Genomic DNA, 22,395 nt, shown 5'->3' on the forward strand with positions numbered 1-22,395 from the left:
ATATACCATATGTATAATGTACCCGCCTTTCTTTAATAATAAAAAATATATAATTAATTTTTTTACCATGTCATACTGTTATACCTCCATGAAATTCTCCTTTGAGGAGATGCCACTGTTAGTCTAAAGTTTAAGCACTGGCACTCAGTGACACTTGCCAGCAGTTGCCAGCAGATGCCGCAGCTAGTCAAAAAGTGCCACGACTAGTTAAAAGGTGCCACAGCTAGTCAAAAAGTGCCACTACTAGTCAAAAAGTGCCAGCGGACGGAGGGTCGGCCAGGCGCGTCTGAGGCATGTCTGCGCATTGACGAGTCTGCGACGACTCAGTGACAAGCTTCACTGAAGTGCCCGGACAGCGGAAGAAATCACTTTCATGATCACAGAATGGAGGAGCTGCGGTTTAGCTAGATAGATAGATAGATAGATAGCTAAAATAGCTAGATACACAGATGGATATATATATATATATATATATATATAATTAGTGTCTTTTTGTAGACACTTACTTACAATATGCGATAGTGCTGTACATTACTGCTGTACTATATTTAATATTGTTTTGCTTCTACTACGTTTCACTTCGTAATATATTGTAGCGACCCTGTGAAGTGGCTGTCAATCACAGTGTGGCACCGTGCATGCTGGTCGAGGGGGCGTGCCTGTGATTGGCGGAGTAGAGGGGAGGCGGGATTAACCTGTCGGAAAACGGGAGTTAAGGGTGGTTGACGGGAACCGTTGTTGTTGACTTTCGACCTGCTAAGCTGAGAGGAACACGCAGTATGTGTTGGTGGATGCCCAATAAAGGGAGGATTAATAACGTCGTCCCGTCTCCGTGTCATCAGTGCCATAACGTCCGAGACGTTACAATATCATGGCATATAAGTGTAATAGGTTACGAAGTGAAACGTAGTAGTAGCAAAACAATATTAAATATAGTACAGCAGTAATGTACAGCACTATCTTATTGCATATTGTCAGTAGTGTCTATAAAGACACTAATTAATATATATATATTAATTAGTGTCTTTTTTATATATACACACACATCCATCTGTGTATCTAGCTATTTTAGCTATCTATCTATCTAGCTAAACCGCAGCTCCTCCATTTTGTGATCATGAAAGTGATTTCTTCCGCTGTCCGGGCACTTCAGTGAAGCTTGTCACTAAATCGTCGCAGACTCGTCACTGCGGCCGACCCTCCGTCTGCTGGCACTTTTTGACTAGTAGTGGCACTTTTTAACTAGTAGTGGCACTTTTTGACTACTAGTGGCATCTGCTGGCAACTGCCGGCAAGTGCCGGCAAGTGCCACTGAGTGCCAGCGTCGCTAGGGGGATCTCGCCCCTACTGGCGCACAGACTGCATGTCTTTGAGTACAGACTCCTTTTGCGTGAAAGGGATCGAAACCAGGTCGGGCGATCTTTTTATTTTTATTTTTTCGAAAATGTATTTCTTCATCCATGGCTTTGATGCACTGCTCACTTATACAATCGTAATCGCCGAAATGGATATGAACGGTGGCTTGAAGATCTCCAGCAATATGTTTGTGAATGTGTGACGAATCTGGTGAGCGAGACAGAGCCCCGCTGCAGATGTTAAGAGAACACAACGCACGCGTAGGGAAACCAGTAGGTTTGAAAACCAGTAGGGGTGTAACAACGGCAACCAACATGGGTGCGTAACATAAAGATGTAACCATACAGGTTTGGTTGAGGCAACAGTGAAACTCAATGGCTCTGGGTTAGATGTCTCAATGTATAAAAGAGGCGTGTCCGTCAGTTTTATTTTTTCTTACCAAGCTATACAGATTTGCAGGCAGTCTTGCGGGCCGTAGTTAAACTCAAACGGGCCATATCCGGCCCGCGGGCCGCTAGTTGAATAGGCCTGCTCTACAGTTTGCAGACTGGATCAAGTCGCCCCGTGGGTGATACCCACCAAACCACAGTCCACCGCCAACACTACAATTCCTGATTGAGGAACAGTATAAAGTTGCGGCCCTGACAGCCAGACGACGAGCAGAGCTTTAGATACAACCTACAGGTAATCATTCTTTTCATGTTTCATCACTCTACCGCGAAAAGAAAGTGAATACATGCATTATTTCCCCCCTCTAAATGTTTGGTTTTTCACATAAAGCAGTCAGGTGAAAAACATGATGTACTGTCTGGAAATGGCCTATTCTCTCCTCGCCGGCACGTAGAGACACAAGTGAGTGTGTCCTCCAGTCCCCGAGCTTCCCCTGGGATAACACACACAGACAGCACACGCACACGCACACTCTGTAACCACGCACACACTACCGGCTCGGAGCTGTTTGAACAATCGATCTCACGGGCTCATGGCGCTCTAACCGGAGGAGAGATGAAGTGAGAGGAGACAGAAATTGTCTTCAGCTCGGCTGAGCACTGATGCATTCACTCTCCATTACCCACCGTCATCACCTTGTGTGTGTGTGTGTGTGTGTGTGACACCAACCGGCCTGGATTACAAAATCCTCCATTCCTGCAGATGTTTAATGGATCGGAAACTTAACCTTAGTGGTGTTTACAGTAACGGCAGTAAAGTATGCACATATAGCCCCAGAGGATCCAGGCGAGAGCTGGAGAAGTGCCACCCCCCAGAAGTGATTATCATGTCTTCATCAGCGGCGGTGCCTCAGTAATCAACACACCATGCCAGTTTGTGATTACAGCACTCGACTGGGAGCACTAGTCTCTCTCTTCATTCTGATTGGCATCCTCACATGGCTTGTTTATCTGGGCTAAGCAGTCCTGCACATGACCTGCCAGAGCCAAGCTAATTAGACCAGGAGAAAGATTAGAGGTGGGCCGCTTCAAATAATGACCTTCTTTTTTTTAATTTGAAAGTGACTCCCAGGCCAAGCAGCCGGTCCGCCGCTCTCACGGCAATAACACGCATGAGGAAGCGGCAACATTTCAACCTCCCAAAGGTATACGGCTGCGGAGGAGAGGCGGCTCACGGCCATCTCCAGCCGGATGCAGCACGATGCTGCAGCGGGGCTCCAGCACATCATCTTCAAACCTTGAGGGAAGGGTCCATGATGATGGCTTTATAAAAGGATTTTTTTCCTGATCTCATCAATAATGCTGACTCGTCAGATCATCTATGAGCGGATTGGTCTTTTTCGCTCATTACCAAAACATGAAGTACGAGTTCAAGGAAATGGCATTTATATTTGATCAATATGATGAAATCGGACGGATGAAAAATTCCATTAATGAATCAATGATATCGTCAACCAAAATATGGGAATTATTATTATTGTTCATAGTCAACTCATTGATCTTCTTCAACACCTCAAGGTTATTTAATGTATACAGGACGTGGTTAAAAAAACGAGCATATGAAGGCCATGTGTGGGGTGGGTCCGTGGGTGGGTGTATCATTATTCATTATTATTATAATTTGTTATTTTGTTTTGCCTTTGTTATTTTTATTTATTTATTTTTCCTGTTTTCCTCTTTACAATTGTAATCTGATTCAAACATACACACAACAAATTTAAAATATTGGTTATTTATCACTGTATACCATATTGTAGATTTTATATCAATCGGGTCAAAGGTCAAGGTCGAGGTCGTATAGGTCAAATATATATATTTACCATAGCACGGTCAATTTCTATTGAGTGGCATGCAACTAATGCCAAAATGTTCATAATTCAATGCCCAATCGTGTGATATGCGAGGGTATGCGCTCTACCGAGTGCCCATTCTAGTTCATTATTATTATGATTTGTTATTTTGTTTTGCCTTTGTTATTTTTATTTATTTATTTTTCTTGTTTTCCTCTTTACAATTGTAATCTGATTGAAACATACACACAACAAATTAAAATATTTTTTTATTTGATCACTGTATATCATATTGTGCATTAGCAATACAGTATATATAAAAACATTTAAAAAATAAAACGAGCAAGGATCAGACATGATATATAATTGTTTTCTTTTGAGGGTGGGTTAGTCAGTTAATGGAGATGATTGTAATTATGATACACACGATATAACGAGGATGACCACCATACCAGACAAGAGTAACTGGTGTGTATACATTCTGCAAAACATCGACACAGAGCATTATTATCGATACGCCAATTAGGGCGACAGTGCGCATGAGGCCATCTCCATCAGATCCATCGGGACACCGTGGACATCACCATGACAGTCATGCACCTACATGTGGGAACATTAGAGAGGCTAATTAATATAACTGGCATGCAACATATCTGGTGACACCTTTTTTTCCTTCATTACACAACATGTTATGTCTGAATTCCACCCAATCTTATTCATTTAAATTTCCCCAAAGTTTTATAATACAGCTAAAATTGTATATGTGATTATTATCGATAAATTATGCAAAGGTGTGTGGTGTGAGGCCTGCCAAGATATGAGGATGGAATATGGCAGTCGTGGTGGGGTTGTCAAGGCATTATTATTAATGAACACATATGGCCTATGTGCTTCCAGCTCATTAAACTCTCTCATTACTTTTGTATATACATTACTTAACGCTCCTTGTGGATGATTTAGTAACATTTTAATCAATAATTCAGATATTTTAATTTTATTGATTTTATTAAGCTTTTTTTCATGTGGAGAAGAACACTTAAAACGACCCCATGAACGCAAGCCACTACAGGTGGCTTGCGTTGAAATAATTAGAAATTAATAATTGAATGTGTCCACATCGATGACGAGTGACCAATGTGCAGCCCCCCCCCCCCCCCGACACACACACACACACACACACACACACACACACACACACACACACACACACACACACACACACACACACACACACACACACACACACACACACACACACTAGATGACAGTCTCACACTCCCTCCACGCGGTTCACTTGGCAGAGGCGCAGCAGAGCGCCGCACACTCTCTCCTGGCGCGCGTCTCCCGGTGGAAGACGCACAAGAGAAACAAAAGGGTTGGATGAATAAAGAAGTACATTTTTTTTTTAAAGAGTTTGTAAAGCGACAACTTGCCTCCGTCTCAGGTGTGAAGGACTATAGCTGCAGCCTGGTGGAGCTACACCACTTCAGACGAGCATCCGCAAACCATCCGATTTTAACTTTGTGTAAACTTTTGGAGACACAATTGGGTCAAAACATGGACTCGCGTGAGCTAAATGAGACGTTCACGTCTCTCGAGTGCCTCGCGGCGCTGCAGAGCGGAGCTGGGAACGGGAGCTTCTCGGAGGCGCCAAACATCACCTGCGGCAACGTGGCCACCGCCCTCCCGCCTCAGCTTGAGAGGCGCAAAGGTGAGCGGGACTCGACCTCATCACCTGGAGGTCCATTCAAAAGTGCGTCTGTGGCCACATGTCGTCTTCACCGCGCTTCACTGAAATGACGTCACACGTTTTTTCTCCACTCTTAACGACAGGAAAAAAAGAATTTATGTGGCTCATAATTATTTCAACTTTATGGTTCATTTAACATGTTAGGCATCATTTAGTCTCAATTTACTGTGATGTACTTTTTTTTATGTGCCACATATATATTCTGTGGGAGCTATTTAGCTTTATTCTGAGAGAATATTGATGGAAATAAGTTAAGATAAGACGAGATGAGCCTTTATGTGTCCCCAAGGTGAACGCTCAGCTGAATACAGTGACAAATTAATGTGTGTGTGTGAGAGAGAGAGAGAGAGAGAGAGAGAGAGAGAGAGAGAGAGAGAGTTGTGCTCCTGCTTCCTAATATATGTTTAATATTATATATTATATATATATATGTTTAATATGTTTCAATTTTGCATATAACATTAACATTCACAGGCACATTATGCAAACTGACGGTATAAAGATATGTCTGCATGTCATATGTTAAGATTTTAAAACCCTCGGAGGCAAATGTGTGATTTAGAACTATATATATATATATATATATATACATACATATGGTGACTAAACTATATTGGTAAAAACGTAATCGACTTGAGCTTGTGGAGGAGAAAGAAAGTGCGTCATTACTCTCGCAATTTCCTCTCAGTCTCGTCTCCATCTGCTGTTTCATCAACTTGCCCCCCCCGATTGCTTCACAGTTGTTTCTCCACATTTACGTTTGTGTGTGTGTGTGTGTGTAGAAGACTGATTGTGCACCTTCGTTATGCTGTTGTTGTGGTTGTACATAACATTTTTTACACACATTTCTCCCACACACACACACCCCTTATAGTGCGCTAAATCAGTTCAATAAAAATATCATACTGAAAACACCTGTGACGAGTACAGCTCCACCCTGCTGTGTGTGGTGCAGCAGCGCAGCTACATCGGGAGCATCATCGACCGCCTTGTGTATCTCTATTATATATTATATATTAAGCGTTCCGCAGCAGCACCGCCATGCACCTTTCCTCTAGAGAGGAGTGCGCAAGGCTGTCTGCCCCCATCATTCCTCACCGTGTCACCCCAGAGTTTGATTACTTCTCCACCACCATCGTCTCCTCCCGCCTCCCCTCTCCATCCATTACTCCGACCTTCTGTGTTCATGGAGCAGATTGAGTGACACCGTCAGCCCGGGGATGTCACCGCCTGGGCCATGGGGCAAGTTTTAGGACAAAATCCGGAAGATTTGTGAAATCTCTTTTGATAAGAATGACAACCTGCACTCTAAAAAACCTTGAGTGGTCCGCGGCCCATGCTTTGACGAGTCGTGTGAAGACTTGCTGAAGCGAACGACCTCCATGTCAAACAGACAGGCCTGTAAGTTTGTAACCGGTCTTTAAAATGATGCTCGGGAGCATTTTATGTGAGATGTTCACCATGGTTACTGGCCTCCATCCCTGATACAGCCGCCACACGGCCTGCAGACACATCTCAAAGCAGGGGAGGACATTTACATGTTTTTTAGGAGGCAATTTTTACCCCCACTGACTGAAATCCAGGGGCATTTAAAAATAAATTGGGGGCACTTTTTTTAAACTTGTGAAATAACATTTAACCTTTGTTCAAAAATAAGAAATATACTTATTTAGGCTTACAGGACATGAGCAATTGTCATAACAATGGAAATAATAAGACAATCAGGCAGTAGTCTACAGATTCAAAGTGTTTTCTTAAACATAAATCAAACAATCATTCAATGTTATTCTTATTTCTTTGTGGTTATTTATTATTATTACATTTTCGAAACAACTATTAACAATTCTAACTTATTTCTTTGTTTTTTTCTAATTAAAAATGTATTGATTTTTGTGTGTGTCCCTACCTAGTACAGGCAATACAGATAGGACACACACAACAAAGAACAAAAACAAAACGCTATTAAATGATCAAAATTATGGAGGCATATGGCGCTCTCCTCGTGATATCAGGGGAAAAATTATATTTCTAAGGGGCAGTTTTGCCCTTTGCCCTCGTGTATTTCCGACGCTGTCTCAGTGAGGAAAATCCTTGCCGGGAGGAAACATGTCGGTCAAATCTCACCTTTCAAAATGTTTTCACATTCGATGCAGGTCACGAGTCACTTTTGAAAAACCCCTGCAGACATCCTATAAGTGCTTCATGGCACATTGTTTGACACCCTCGCTGCAGACAAGCAACAGTTGTTTTAAAACAAGCCTGTCACACAGGTCAATGACTATATATTGTAGAATCAATCAGAAGTCTGATTGCTGGCTGATTGCAATTCATCTCAGAGCATCAGGAGGTCCTTACTTTAGAGGTGATGATGACGGCATCAGTTAGAGGGGGGGGGGGGGTCATCAGTCACTGGAATATACAAACCATCTTCAATTAAAAGCAGCGTATCAATCAAAAAAAGCAATTTGGACCCAACAATTATTCATTTCCCTCTTCGCTCTTACCACTTATTCCTCGATCTCCATCCCTCACCCCGTCTCCTCTCATTGGCCCGTCGAGAGCCGAGAGGTGTTTAAATACACGCCTGCGCTGCGCGCCGAGCAACCGACATGCGTGTTTTTTTGTATGGCGTCGTGGTCCGTCAGTCAACAGTAAGTGGTTTTGTTTTCCGGGGCCTCCGTCGGCGGTTGGCTTGGCGAAGAGGCTTCGATGGCATTTACTTAGCTATAGCGGTGACATTCACCAATATCTAGGTTTCTCAAGAGCGGCGGCGGCGGCATTTCTCCTGATGGGTACCGCCACTCAAAGGTCAACAGGAATAGAGAGTGATGCACGCTGCATCTGTATTATACGGAACATGGATAACTTCTGACAAGCCGAATGAGAGAAACCTATAAAAAATGGAATACAAATCTCTGAATAATTAATTTACTATTTAACTGCATATCGAACAGTAGACTCTGCATATGTTAACGTTATTGCGAGCAGGAAATCTGTTCGTCAGCGCCTCGATTAATGATAAATTAACGGCAATGATGCGTTCAAATGAGAGGTTACGCAAGAGGTGGAGAAGCTTTAATGGAGCGTTTGATCAAGGGAAGTAAACAGTGGAACGTATCGCGAATCCAATCGGGCGGCGTGCACGTGATCCAACCACATAGAGACACAAGAGTAGGGTTGGGTACCGGAAACCAGGATAGAGTCCGATCGCCAAAAAGACAACGCACGATTCCATTCTGTTACCGTTGTAATAAAGATTATTGTTGAATTCAGAATTAGTCTCCTGATTGAACTTGGTTCGGCGACCCAAAGACTTGGTTGTCATGTAAAACACAGCTGGTAGCTGAGCAGGGCAGCCATGTGTACCCTGTGACCTCCGCTCCCTGTCTCCGTCTGCACCAGATGACGACCACACACTACGGATCCTGCTCTACTCGCTCATCTTCGTTCTGAGTGTGTTCGGCAACCTGCTGATCATCGTGGTGCTGACGGTCAACAAGCGCATGCGCACCGTGACCAACACCTTCCTGCTGTCGCTCGCCGTCAGCGACCTGATGATGGCCATCTTCTGCATGCCCTTCACCCTCATCCCCAGCATCCTCAAGGACTTCATCTTTGGAGCCGCCATGTGCAAGATAGTGTCCTACCTCATGGGTGAGTCGTGAGGCCAACATACAGACTTTCTATCTGTGTGTTTGCCATCGTTCTCTACAGTCGCTATAATAACATACCTGTGTCCGAAATCTCGTTCTCGTTCACTTTTGATTTGACGTATTTCACTCAGTAAATTGAGATTTTGGATAAGAATCCTTATAAGCATGTTAATCCACTATTACTTCTTGAATTACACATTTGCATTGATATGGCAGCTCACTAGTAAATATATTGTTACGCTACAAGGTCACATTAATTAAAACATCATTGAGTTTTGGCCTATTGGTTGGATGAATGAACTATTTGTTCATAACAGTTATGGCTTTTTATTCCCTGATATTTTGTAAACCTAAAGATCAGCTCACTCAATCAGCTGTTGGACAGCAAACAGATCAATTCATAATCAAAAACATTGTTAGCTGCAGCGCTACTTATATTATAGATTTCTAGCAACGCTAACAATGTAAATTTAAACAAAAAAATCCACGAATTTGTTCTAAGAAACTCCTCGTTTTAGTTTCTTTGTCATTGTACAGACATTTTTTAAAAATCTAATCAAAAGGTCCCTTTAAATGCTTAGTTGTTTACTTTCATCCATTTTCAATTCAAAGAATCCCACCTGAATTTCTTCAATTTTGTTATGTGATCTAAATGGAAAGAAAATAACATTTTGGTCTGCACTTTATCTGGATAATCCCATATTACCTTGACGGGCAGCCAATTGAAAGTGAGAAAGAGGCGACATGGCGGCCCAGCGGGACTTTGCAGCCGATTGTTTTACTGCTGGAAAAAGAAATATTCAGATGCAGCTCCTGTATTGATATATTTGACTTGTGAATTTAAATCGAATCCGGCCCGCCGCATCGTTTTATGTGGCCCCTGGCGGCTTTAAAGACACATGATCACCTTTTCTTAGAGAAATTGAAGAAAAATATCCTGTGCTTTATTTTGAAGGTTTAGGGTGAAATCGATGTATGTTGTAATATTAGAGACATTTTCTTATGTACAATATTTCTACACTCAAAAAAACAATAATCAAATGCAAAGTGAGTTATTTAACAATATGTTCGAGGAGTTTATAAAGTGTTTCTGGCCCTTTAAGAGGGCGGCCATGATGCTGATTTGGCCCACGGTAAACACACCAACACACACACACACACACATAGGTAATGTAATGGGATATTTTTCATATGCTCGGACAATATACATTCTACACTCAAAAAACAATAAGAAAGAATAAATAGGTGAGTCGATGAAGTCAGGGACAGAGAGAATGGCAACAGAACTGTTAGGATTACGTGAACGTTCGAGACACACACAATCGGCCCTGAACGAAAAGCCATCTGAGAATGTGATGTCGAATTTGTAGTAAATAAAGCGCGTGTGAATGAAGGACACATCGTCTTGATGCACCGAGGACAAAGTGGACGAACCCAGGGGACGGACTGTTGGCTGATTGTTCTTTGCTTCAGTGGGATCTGCTCTAAAGCTGACCTCATTGGTACAAACACAACATAGTGCACCCCTGGGTCTTGACTCACTCCCCCCAACCCACACACACACACGCGTTTTCTGCATTTTGAATTTTCTCGTTGAGGACAAGGAAAAGAGAGATAGAGAGTAATTTCCCGTCTTGCCGCATCTGGAGGGAGTTGGAGGATAACATCAGTGGCCGAGGCCTCTCATCTCTATCCTCCTTCGTCAGCCCGTCTCCACACAGCGTCACGTCCTGCTCTCCGTTATGATTGCAGATATATTGTGTGTGCGTCAACAAACATGTTTTTGTTAATTTTTTTAATTATTTATTTATTACTGGCCTATTCTGAGCATGGAGCAGTAATAACTTTACAGCAATAGAAAAGATGCGTTTACATATATGTTTTTTAATAATCTATTTTGTTTCTCCACAGGAATATCAGTGAGCATATCCACATTTAGCCTGGTTGCCATAGCGATCGAGCGCTACAGCGCCATCTGTAACCCCCTGAAGTCGCGGGTGTGGCAGACCCGTTCCCATGCCTCTCGCGTGATTGCTGCTACGTGGGTGTTAGCCATCGTAATCATGATCCCTTACCCAATCATCAGTCACCTGGAGACTTTTCATCGTCCTGACAACGCCACTGCTCACCGGTGTCGCCACATGTGGCCCCTCGCAACGGCAGAGCAGGCCTGGTGAGTGTTTAGGTTGCACCGTAGGCGGTGGGTCCTTGAAAGCATCATGACTATGTCCACTATGAGCCAGAAACGTTGACTAGCATCCGCCCCAATCAACGACACACCGGACCAAACAAGAGCACTTCAATGCTTAAATCATTCATATCAATATATTCTTCAAATGTTACATATTCTGGATTTTAATGTTATTTAATTTAAAGTTATTTAAAAAGTATCCATAAGTAAAATATACTAATATATCAAAGATGAAGACAAAAAGGTCCATGGAAACACACACAACCCTTTAAAAAGGGAGACATGGTTAAATTTAACAAACGCTCAGTTCAATATCACAATTATTGTGGCTACACAAAATAATTAGACATTTATTTACTTCTTAGAGGCAGCATTATTTGTTATTGATCCACTGGAAGGAGGCAGTGTGTATGGATTGTCTCAGGTGATGTGAGCCTGTTGTTTGAGGTTGTTATAGTGTTACATTGAAATGGTACACACACAGGTGCTCAATTACAGAACATGTTTAGATTTGTTTTCTCACTCAAATTAAACCTAAAAATGTAATAAATAATCTAACAAATGTACACATGTCAAACACTTTTTTAAATTGTTGCAACATAGTCCATTTCACAGCCAAGCAGAGACGTGACAGCTGCAACAAACAGCTTTTAAGTTATGATAAACAATTATACACACAAACGGTCATCAAATCTGGCCTCAAAGATTGTCACATTCAAGGTCATTTTATTGTTAAAATAATCACTATTCATGATGTTTATACAGAATAAGATACAAATCAATTTTTTTCTTCTTGCAATTGGTTCTGAATTAAAAGAAAGTGGAGACATAATTGAGTTATTAAGTGTAAAGTGGAGATGTACACAAGATGTTTTTCCTTCGGTGTCATCAACACATTTTTGTATCAAGTAGCATTGAGATGACCCGTGTCTGAGTGTGTGTGTGTGCAATGTGACCTATAAAACATCTCATTCGCCTTCCCGTTTGGAAGCCGTCTTTAGCGCTCACGTTCCGTCTCTCGGTGGTTTTCTGGAACGTCGGCACAGAAGAAGCAGCAGATGGACGTGTCAGTATGTTTCTGTGCTGGACTCAGAGTGGACCAGGCTTTGGGGTCATTCCACTCTGTATGGACATGTCTGTGTGTGTGCACAGATGAAGGTTGTGTCTATTTTAATGCTTTTGTGTTTGAATGTACTGTATTAGTCTGATGGTAGACTTGCTTGTGGGAATATGAATCTGTGGATGTTAGGATTTTAATTCCCAAAGAAACACAATTTTTTATCTGAATTCTTTATTTTTCAAACACAAAGGGTCAACAAGTCAATATTTTCAGCTGTTATTTCGGTATTTCCAGATTAACTAAAGACTTGCCATCTGAGCGATATAAATAAATAATACAACTAAATATATAATTAAATACAACTAAATATTAGAATTCAATCGTGGAGGAAGACTTTTGCTGTTTACTTAATTCTATTCAGCACACTGGAAATTACATTTTGTACAACACAATACACAAATACATGTGTTTTATGTACATCGGTTTTGTTTTGAGAATCAAAATGATTAGAGTCATGTTGGTCGACATCACACAAGCTGAGCAAGGACATATGTCATATGTCAAGTGGAGGTCATCGAGAGGCTTTTAGGATTTTGAAAATATCCTGTTATTTTGCTTTGTGACATTCTGAAAAACAATGCTTAGCTCTGTGACCCAAATGTTAAGGTAATGGCAATACGTGACATGAGATGTACAAACTAGGGCTCCATGAAGGCCTGAGTTATTGGACGTTCTAAACCCTTTCATGTGTTCCCTCTAGGTACATTCTGCTGCTGCTTGTGCTGTTTGCAATCCCGGGGTTGGTGATGATTGTGGCCTACGGACTGATCTCCAGGGAACTTTACAGAGGCATCCAGTTTGAGATGGGCCACAAAAAAGACTCTACCGGTGAGGTCATGTACACTTCATGTGGAAAACATGCAACAGAGGCTCAAAGACAGCAGCCAATTAATACAAAATAAAAGCACAGTAGGGTTAAAAATGCTACTTTTAGGGGGTTTCTGCGGACAGACAGACTGGATAGAGGGATACACTTTATTTAAAGTTACATTAGTAACTTCACATGTATTGATTCACAATTGTCTGAGGATGAATTTGCAATAATAAAGTAACTTTACAAATATGTGAGGGTGGATCATGCAGAATCCACACATGAATACCAACTAGATTACATTTGATTATTCAATTACTGTATTCATCTCCAGATGGGTGTTCGACAGCCAATGCGCCGTGACAAATAACAAATGAGACACAAATCAGATGGGTCACAGATGATATGAAAGACACACTTCCATAACAACAGCAGCACCGCTAACACATGCTCTAAGAAGCCTGCAGAGCCACCCATTTAAATGTAAATAATGCAGTTAATGTGACCTTTTAATTTACAACAAAAGAGGCTGACCATCGGTCTTGCACTTAAAAAGTGGGCCAATAAAAACAGGCACTTGACATGAAATGAAGCCTCAAAATAAGATTGTCAAAACAATCAGAAACCTTTCAAATGATGTCAAATGCACAAACTATATCACTGGAGAATACAAGTATTACAGTCCTGTCTTTTTTAAAAGCTATTATTGTTAACAATATATACAATCTATGACAGAAAATAAGGAAAAGCATAATGGTCTCCTTTAATTTCCCAGAGTATTCCATCTCTTGACTTTAACGGTGATTTAATTGTAATGTCATACTATGTTTACTGAGGGAATAAACCAAGAGAGAGTCATTAATATAGACTTCTATACAACCAGAGGAGTCGCCCCCTGGTGGTCAGGAGAGAGAATGCAGCTTTAACACATGAAGCATAGACTTCTATACAACCAGAGGAGTCGCCCCCTGGTGGTCAGGAGAGAGAATGCAGCTTTAACACATGAAGCATAGACTTCTATACAACCAGAGGAGTCGCCCCTGGTGGTCAGGAGAGATAATGCAGCTTTAACACATTAAGCATAGACTTCTATACAACCAGAGGAGTCAGGAGAGAGAATGCAGCTTTAACACATGAAGCATAGACTTCTATACAACCAGAGGAGTCGCCCCCTGGTTGTCAGGAGAGATAATGCAGCTTTAACACATGAAGCATAGACTTCTATACAACCAGAGGAGTCGCCCCCTGGTGGTCAGGAGAGATAATGCAGCTTTAACACATGAAGCATAGCCTTCTATTCAACCAGAGGAGTCAGGAGAGAGAATGCAGCTTTAATATTACATTTTTGTGTTGAACAGCGTGCTTCATCCAAACCGCTCTTTTGTGTCACATTTCAAATCAAATGTTAAATAATCCAAACACTACTTTAACAATGTGTTTTAAAAATTGCGTGAGTGTGTCCGTATGTGAGGGTTATTGTTGAACACTTATGTAACTTGATTACGTAACCCTCAACACACACTACGATCTTTTTTCTACAAGTAGTTTTGTTGCCCTAATGTTTAAAACTGCGACCGAGCGGGGCGTTAAACTACATGCAAAAAGCTAATTTTTTTAATTTAATTACATTTATTTATGTGAACAGGGTACTGTACACATCAATCAACCCAGGGGAAAATGGTTATCACAGAAACATCATAAAAAGCAATTAACATACAGGTTACGATCAAATACTGGCCTCATCACAAAATCAATCCACGCTCCTCCTTGACATGAGATCACATTGAGTCTCTTGAAGGTCATCACAATATCCAGCCCCTGCCAACCAGACTCTTATGATCGCGTTGTGAGTGAATGATGACGGATTAACATATTTAATTACAACGATATCATTAGCGCTACAATCATTGTAATGTGTGCAGGTTAAGTGCAGCGTGACCTCGTGTCTATGGACTGTATTTGCCGGCGCTCCATTAGAGGAGGGGATTGGCCGTCAGCTGGACATCCCCGTCTGCTCTCAGACAGAAAGGTTGTCTCATAAAAACAACTAACCCGAGAGTCAAAGAGCACTCGTGGAGGTGGATGGGGCCTTTTTTAGAGTTTTTGAATGCGTTACAGTAATACTGTTTTCTCTGCTCCCCCGCACAGATGTGAAGAATGGACTCACCTCCGCGCTGTCGAGTGGCAGTGAAGATGGCGACGGTTGCTACGTTACCGCCGTCCAGCGGCCTCACTCGATAGAGATGTCCAGCCGGGTGGTCAAGGCAGAAAGGCCCCGCAGCAACACCTCCGAGGCCAAGCTGGAGGCCAAGAAGAGGGTCATCCGCATGCTGGTGGTCATCGTGCTCCTGTTCTTCCTGTGCTGGATGCCGCTGTACTGCGCCAACACCTGGCGGGCTTTCGACGCCACGTCTGCCAAAAACGCCCTCTCCGGGACCCCCATCGCTTTCATCCACCTGTTGTGCTACACCTCCGCCTGCGTCAACCCCATCATTTACTGCTTCATGAACACGCGCTTCCGCAAAGCTCTGCTCGCCACGTTCGCGTGCTGCGCCGCACCGCGCCGCCGCCAACGCGGCGCGCCACGGGACAACGAGGAGGACGCCATGGCAACGGGAGCGTCTATGTCCAAGTTCAGCTACACCACCGTCAGCACCATGGGAAACTGCTGAGGCAGAAGAGACACAGCAGCCCGCGTCCGCCATCTTTAGGCCAGGCCAGTACTCATGGCGACAGAAGCTCCGCCCACGACTGTGACTAAAGTTATGTGGGGATAATTTAATGAAACCAGTGTAAATACCTCCATAGCTATAATTTTAAAAACAGGGGAAAAAAACCCGATGGTCCAAATTGTCTGTCGAGATGTTTACGATGTGACATGAGTGTGTCTGTAGAGGTGGACCGTACCATGTGTGAGGGAGGCAGTTTAATAACGTAGTCATGATGTAGCTTTAAAAATAGGAACGCTTTTTGCTATCTTATTTTAAAATAGTTTTTTTTCTAACATGTGGTCAGTTGTTTATCTGTGTTAGTAATGTAATCACCTTGTGGACTAAGTGCCTGGTTTTAAATACTACGTCCATTACCAGTACCACAGGCACACTGGAGCCCAAAGGTTCCTCGAAGTGGAGTTTAAAAGACTCAAAAAGATCTTCTAAACAAACTGAAAATCATCCTCGGAAAGAAAAGAAATTTCATCCCGAATGGAGCCGATAAATGAGCAGTTGGTCTCCGTGGTTGGCAGTTAATGTGACCTTTTAATTTACAACAAAAGAGGTTGACCATCGGTCTTGCACCTATAAAGTGGGCCAATAAAAACAGGCACTAGACATGAAATGAAGCCTCAAAAAAAGATTGTCAAAACAATATGAAACCTTTCAAATTATGTCAAAAGCACAACATATATCACTAGAGAAAAAAAAGTATCACAGTCCTGTCTTTTTTTCTAGCTATTATTGGAACAATATATACAGTTTATGACAGAAAATAAGGAAAAGCATCATGATCCCCTTTAATTTCCCAGAGGGAAGTATTCCATTTCTTGACTTTAACGGTGATTTAATTGTAATGTCATACTATGTCTACTGAGGGAATAAACCAAGAGAGTCATTAATATAGACTTCTATACAACCAGAGGAGTCGCCCCCTGGTGGTCAGGAGAGAAAATGCAGCTTTAACACATGAAGCATAGACTTCTATACAACCAGAGGAGTCACAGTCCTGTCTTTTGTACTTATTATTGCTTAAAGTGGAGTTTAAAAGACTAAAAAAGATCTTCTAAACAAACTGAAAATCATCCTCGGAAAGAAAAATAATGTGATCCCGAATGGAGCCGATAAATGAGCAGGTGGTCTTTGTGGTTGGCAGAAACCCTTCAGTGGTGTAAACAGCTCGGGGGCCGTGGGGATGCCTTGTGTTCGGGTTTCATGCTCTAGCTCTCACCACCTTTGGGTTTTTGAGTTTTTAGAGACATGTTTTTCTGTGTCTGCTGCAGGTGAACACGCAAATATGAGAAGGATGTGAATGGTGCTTCTTTCTCATGGATAGGGATGTGGGTCATTTAAGAGACAATTTAACAGTTCCTTTATGATTATATTCATGATTAGAAAAACACCACGAGTACAGCAGAAGGTTCTGTATATTTCTATAACTAAAAGGACAAAACGCGTAATACACCTTGATGAAGTCACGAGTAATAAGCTTATAGCCGACACACATATGTTACATTTGTTACCACATGGCAACATCAACGGGTGATTTATGTGAGTTCACCGCAGCCTTCCGCTCTAAAGGAGACACGTTCCCTTAGTTCAGTTTCTTGCAGTCCACCACGATGACAGCCGGGTCTCAGAGGTCTCTGTGGGTCAGGCGCTGTCTAGCGGGCCCGACTCTGGCTTCCCTGCTCCCTTCACACTAATTGAGTTACAACCTCAACTCTGCCAGGCTGAACCGATGAGCATATTTCTCTGAGTGCCCCAAAGCACACAGCTGTCAGCCTCTCAACCAATAGGATGGCTTAACTTTGTCAGCATTTCTTGGAAGATTCTAGACTGACCTGGAGCTTGTGTGTGCACCGTTCCCTTTGTATTCAACATATGAATCAAACTGAAGCCTTACTATGACATTACACGACAGTGAAACTTCTATACAACCAGAGGATTCACCCCCTGGTGGTCAGGAGAGAAAATGCAGCTTTAACACATGAAACATAGACAACCAGAGGAGTCGCCCCCTATTTCCTTGAGAATAATAATTCTCAAGGAAATAATAGCAAATGTTAATCTTGTCGACGCACCTATACTCGGTCATACAGATTGTACACTAATTCATTCATATCTACTGCTCCTTGTTCTCTATACGGAGTGAACCTCATCTTTTGAATGCATTTATTTTTGCAATAAACAACAGACAGGAGGTAGTCGAGCGCCCCAGATAGACAAATACTATAACTGTGTTGTTTATGAGTGGCACATGGAATGAGTTTTACTTTTGCTCACAGCGAACTGTGAGAGGCTGATTTCCCTGCGGTGTCATAGAGGCTGCTCCACACCACCTCATACGGTCGTGACACACACACACACACACACACACACACACACACACACACACACACACAAGCTCTCAGCTTCAAATGGTCATATTGTTATTTACACAGTTGCAGCCAACCAATTACAGCAGGTGCTAATAACTTCCTGAGTTGTTTTCCACCTTTACAAAATGAACACTGGCATTCAAATTAAAACTCAGTATAAACATAACTGATATACAAGCACTTCTTTATTAGCAGAAGTAGTGAAGGTTACTGCAAATACCGCCTTTATGTAAAAATCATGTTGTGATCATATTCACAAGCTTATATAACATCTGTTCTTCAAACAGAAAGATCTGCACTGCCCAATATCTACAGGTGGTGTTGCAGACTATGGATCAGACTATGGTGTGATGTCAAATGGGTCCCCCATGTCTGCAGTTAGACACTCTAAAGAGAGTTTATTTATATCTTTTGGATCATATTTTTCCTATATGTGCTCATGGACACATGCATCTATCTGCAGAAAGAAAGTATTTAGAATTGTTTTAGTCTTTTAACAGTTGGTTGTTTAATGAGAACCTCGAAGTTCACACTATTCTAAATACCTGCTATTACAATGAATACGTTGGTGTGTAGATATATGCAGCCCATTGTTCGAGGGATGAAAGAGTTCACTGATGACTGCCAGGTTTCCTTTAATCAATCATGTTCGCTGAGGACGACGAGGTGGCCTTTACACGCCGACAAGTCCTCACTGCTGGTGATTATTAAGCCTCTGCTGCTCTCTCCTCTCCACAAAGACGACACATCGCTGTTCCTGCCGGTCTTGATTGATTTTCTTTTGCCCTCCGCCACCATGGTCTCCACGGATAGCTTCACAAGACTCTATTTGACGATGGCATTTCACAACGTTAGCATCATGTGTGCCCGTATCTCAGTGGTGTGTCTGCTGGGCTCCTGGGAGCGTGGTCGTATCCTCTCACCGCCTCATGACCAGAGCATGTTCCTCCAGAATACAAGTGGGAACATTTGTTAGAATAAATGCTCCGAGATTAATTGCCACAAGTGCTGTGCTCCGAGGGGGGGGGGGGGGGGGGAGGAGTGCTGCTAGTGAACGATAAGGACGCTGTCCACATGTCTCTTGGGCTCAGCAGTTGGCTGACATTAAACCAATTGTTTAATGTCAGCAAAGCTGCTGTTTGAGGAGCAACATTGCCTCACACACAGCTCGGTGGATTCATGACAAATTAGTAGCACGGCGGTGAAATTATACAAAAAGAGGCTTGTTTTATTTAACAAAGCTCCTTCCCAGAATGCTCCTGCAATGTAACTGGACTGTGACGGTTGGCATTCATTTCAGCTCGCCGCGTCGGAGATGGTAGTAGAATGACATTTTAAGAAAGTGATATATTATTATCTTGAGATATTAATTATAACTCTACTGTTTGGGAGAATTTCCAACAAACGCTACAAAATAAAAGTCCAAATTAGTAATCAGGAACGACAAACTGATCTGAAGCCCTCCTCGACAGGACGCCATGTATACATCTGTTTAATGATGCAATGCTTCAGGGTTGTTGAGGCTTGGTTTATGAAGGAAGCTTCTTATGTTGTTTGAAGGACTATTTCATGTAGAGGGAACATGGTTAAGGCTGCTACAATGGCAGAACATATATGTTGTTTTTGGGGCACTTGCTAAAATGACATGGTAATCCAGCCTTGCTCTTTGACTGACACAATGAGAAGATGATTCCTGGCACAACAACGTTTGAATTGTCGCTTGAGAGCACCAGAAAAACTCCAAACACAAATATTTTGTCGTCGAAACTTTGTGACGACCAATCTCCTGCACAGACGCAGCAACCTGCTCCGTTATGTTTTCATATAATCTTCAGGGTTGCATCATAATGAAGATGCGTGAGTCATTTCAGGCGATCAATATGATCCATTCAGAGTGAGTATTGTTTCATAAGTGTCGATGTTTACTGGATTTTGGATTCCTGCAGCCGACCCTCCTGGGATTGGAAGACGGCTTCCCACACCTGCTCATTTGTGTCATTATTAATATGCACTTTGTATTCAGAAGTGTCCTGAAATCAGGTGTTAACAATATGAAGTATTCTCCATCTCTTGATGTTCTGTAGAGGAAAGAGCTGGTCTTGTGTTTCAGTGATCGGTTGTTGTGCTCCACGGTTCTAAGGGTCGGAGGGTCAGAGAAGCACATGTAGGTCTTCTCCAACGGTCACCATTGCCTTAAGTGTGTTTTGAGTGTACAGTATCTATATGTCTGTGTGTGTAAGTGTGTGTCTCTCATGCATTTACTGTGTGTACACATGATCCACTTGATTGGATTTGGCAGCCTTGTTTGCCCGTCCATGCTCAAGACAAAGCTTTCTGTGACTAACTTTGAGAAAAAAATCTGTGAAAAGTAGTGGATGTGGTTTTCTTGGCGGCTGTCCACGCTGTTACCTTGACGAGTGTGTCTGTGCTGCTATGCCGCTATAAGGCCTTAGGTGTTAACTTGTGGTTTTCTGTTCTGTTTCACGCTCGTGGACGAGCTCCAGCAGGTCTGACCCCTGTGACAGGGCAGATTCATGGTATTATGATTGTCATTACAGACACTATTCGTAGTTCCAGACTTGGCAGACAGCGAAGCTATGTCAGCAGGAGGATCATCTGGATAACATTTGTGTATTTTAAGTATGGAAAGTGTGTGTGTGTGTAATTGTGTCGGAAAAGAAACTATATATACATATATATATATTTTAAAAAAGTGAAGGCAGACTGTGTATTATTTGTTTGGTGTGATTTTCAAGATGTTCGGCTGGCTGCTGTGGCTTATCATGTCTAACAGAGGCACTTTTAGTGTTTTGCTGTCTCTCTCTCTCACACACACACACAGACACACACACACACAGTTATAAATATGTATGTTGAGATTTATTTAATTCTAATAAAGTCAAATTATACCTCTCCTTGTGTCTTTTTTTCACATTCTAAAGCATTTCCGGTGCTTTGGGTGCTTTAAATGAATTAAAATCTTCACCACAGATCATTTAAGTGGAAAAAGAAGAGCCACAAAATAATCTCTCCAATTCAGCTGGTGTGAGCACTTAATGCTTTTATTGCCACGCTGAAAGGCTAGAAGGTAAAGTGCACAGGCGATGCCACTAACTAATTTTCTTGCTTACTTGGTAGTTTGGCTTTGAGTGGTCTCAAAATGTCATGTTGGCTTAGAGTTACTCTTTACTTAACTCCTGTATTTTCTATTGAAACACCAGCAGCGCATGTATTCTAAATAAATCTCTATCCTTCACGACTCAAATAACCTTAATTTGGCATTAAACTATGTTTTCTAAAAAAAAATCTGAAAAAACGAAGGCCACGCCCCGTACGCCCATCATCCATCATCCTCAGTACTTATACACTTAACTCCTCTATTTATTTTTTTTCCAGCAGTATGCACCAGCAATAAATAAATCTCTATCCTTCACGACTCAAATAACCTTAATTTGGCATTAAACTATGTTTTCTAAAAAAAAATCTGAAAAAACGAAGGCCACGCCCCGTACGCCCATCATCCGATCCCTCAGTACTTAAGCGTGTCGAACCCGTTCTCTCCCTCTTCGCCTCAGCTCCGACATCCCTCCCTCCAGACCCCGTTCTTGTCTTCCCATTTCTCTCCTACAGGACTACAGGAACAATGGGGGACTCTGCACCACCAGAGCTTCAGAAGAGACAGCCGCCACCCTCGAGTCTCCGCCCCCAACTACGAGTCTCCACCCCAACTACGAATCTCCGCCCCCACCACGAGTCTCCACCCCCTCCCACGAGTCTCCACCCCCAACTTCAAGTCTCCACCCCCACCACGAGTCTCGACCCCCAACTTCAAGTCTCCACCCCCAACTACGAGTCTCCGCCCCCACCGTTCCCTTTCACCACCGGTCGCCAGCAGTCTCCCATGGCGCACCTCCAACCCTCTCGTCATGACCCCTCTACCCTTCTCGTTCCGGACGATATTTCGCAATAAACCAACTGTAAGCTCATATCGCTATTGGCGTGGTCTTTACGAGTGAATAGACAACAATCATATCACAAACTGTGAAAAGAAGCATTCCGTCACATGCATGCAATGAAAGACGTCACGCATGAGAGCGGAGCAGAAATGTGCTGATTCAGCACCGTTAATAGTGCAGTTTAAATTAATAAAAAACTACCTACACAAAATCAGAAGTTTGGCACT

The 22,395-nt window shown here is 42.4% G+C and overlaps 1 protein-coding gene across 1 annotated transcript; it reads left to right on the top strand.

Annotated features, from left to right (window-relative positions):
- Positions 1-4,917: 4,917 nt before the first annotated feature.
- Positions 4,918-21,125, top strand: cckbrb (cholecystokinin B receptor b). The gene is made up of 5 exons (XM_056437753.1): positions 4,918-5,306; positions 8,748-8,999; positions 10,910-11,171; positions 13,010-13,137; positions 15,269-21,125. The coding sequence occupies exons 1-5, from the start codon at positions 4,976-4,978 to the stop codon at positions 15,790-15,792; spliced, it is 1,497 nt and encodes a 498-aa protein (XP_056293728.1). The 5' UTR covers positions 4,918-4,975; the 3' UTR covers positions 15,793-21,125.
- The last annotated feature ends 1,270 nt before the right edge of the window (positions 21,126-22,395 follow it).

The sequence above is a fragment of the Pseudoliparis swirei genome, chromosome 2, assembly GCF_029220125.1.
Source record: "Pseudoliparis swirei isolate HS2019 ecotype Mariana Trench chromosome 2, NWPU_hadal_v1, whole genome shotgun sequence".
In the NCBI taxonomy this organism is placed as follows: Eukaryota; Metazoa; Chordata; class Actinopteri; order Perciformes; family Liparidae; genus Pseudoliparis; species Pseudoliparis swirei.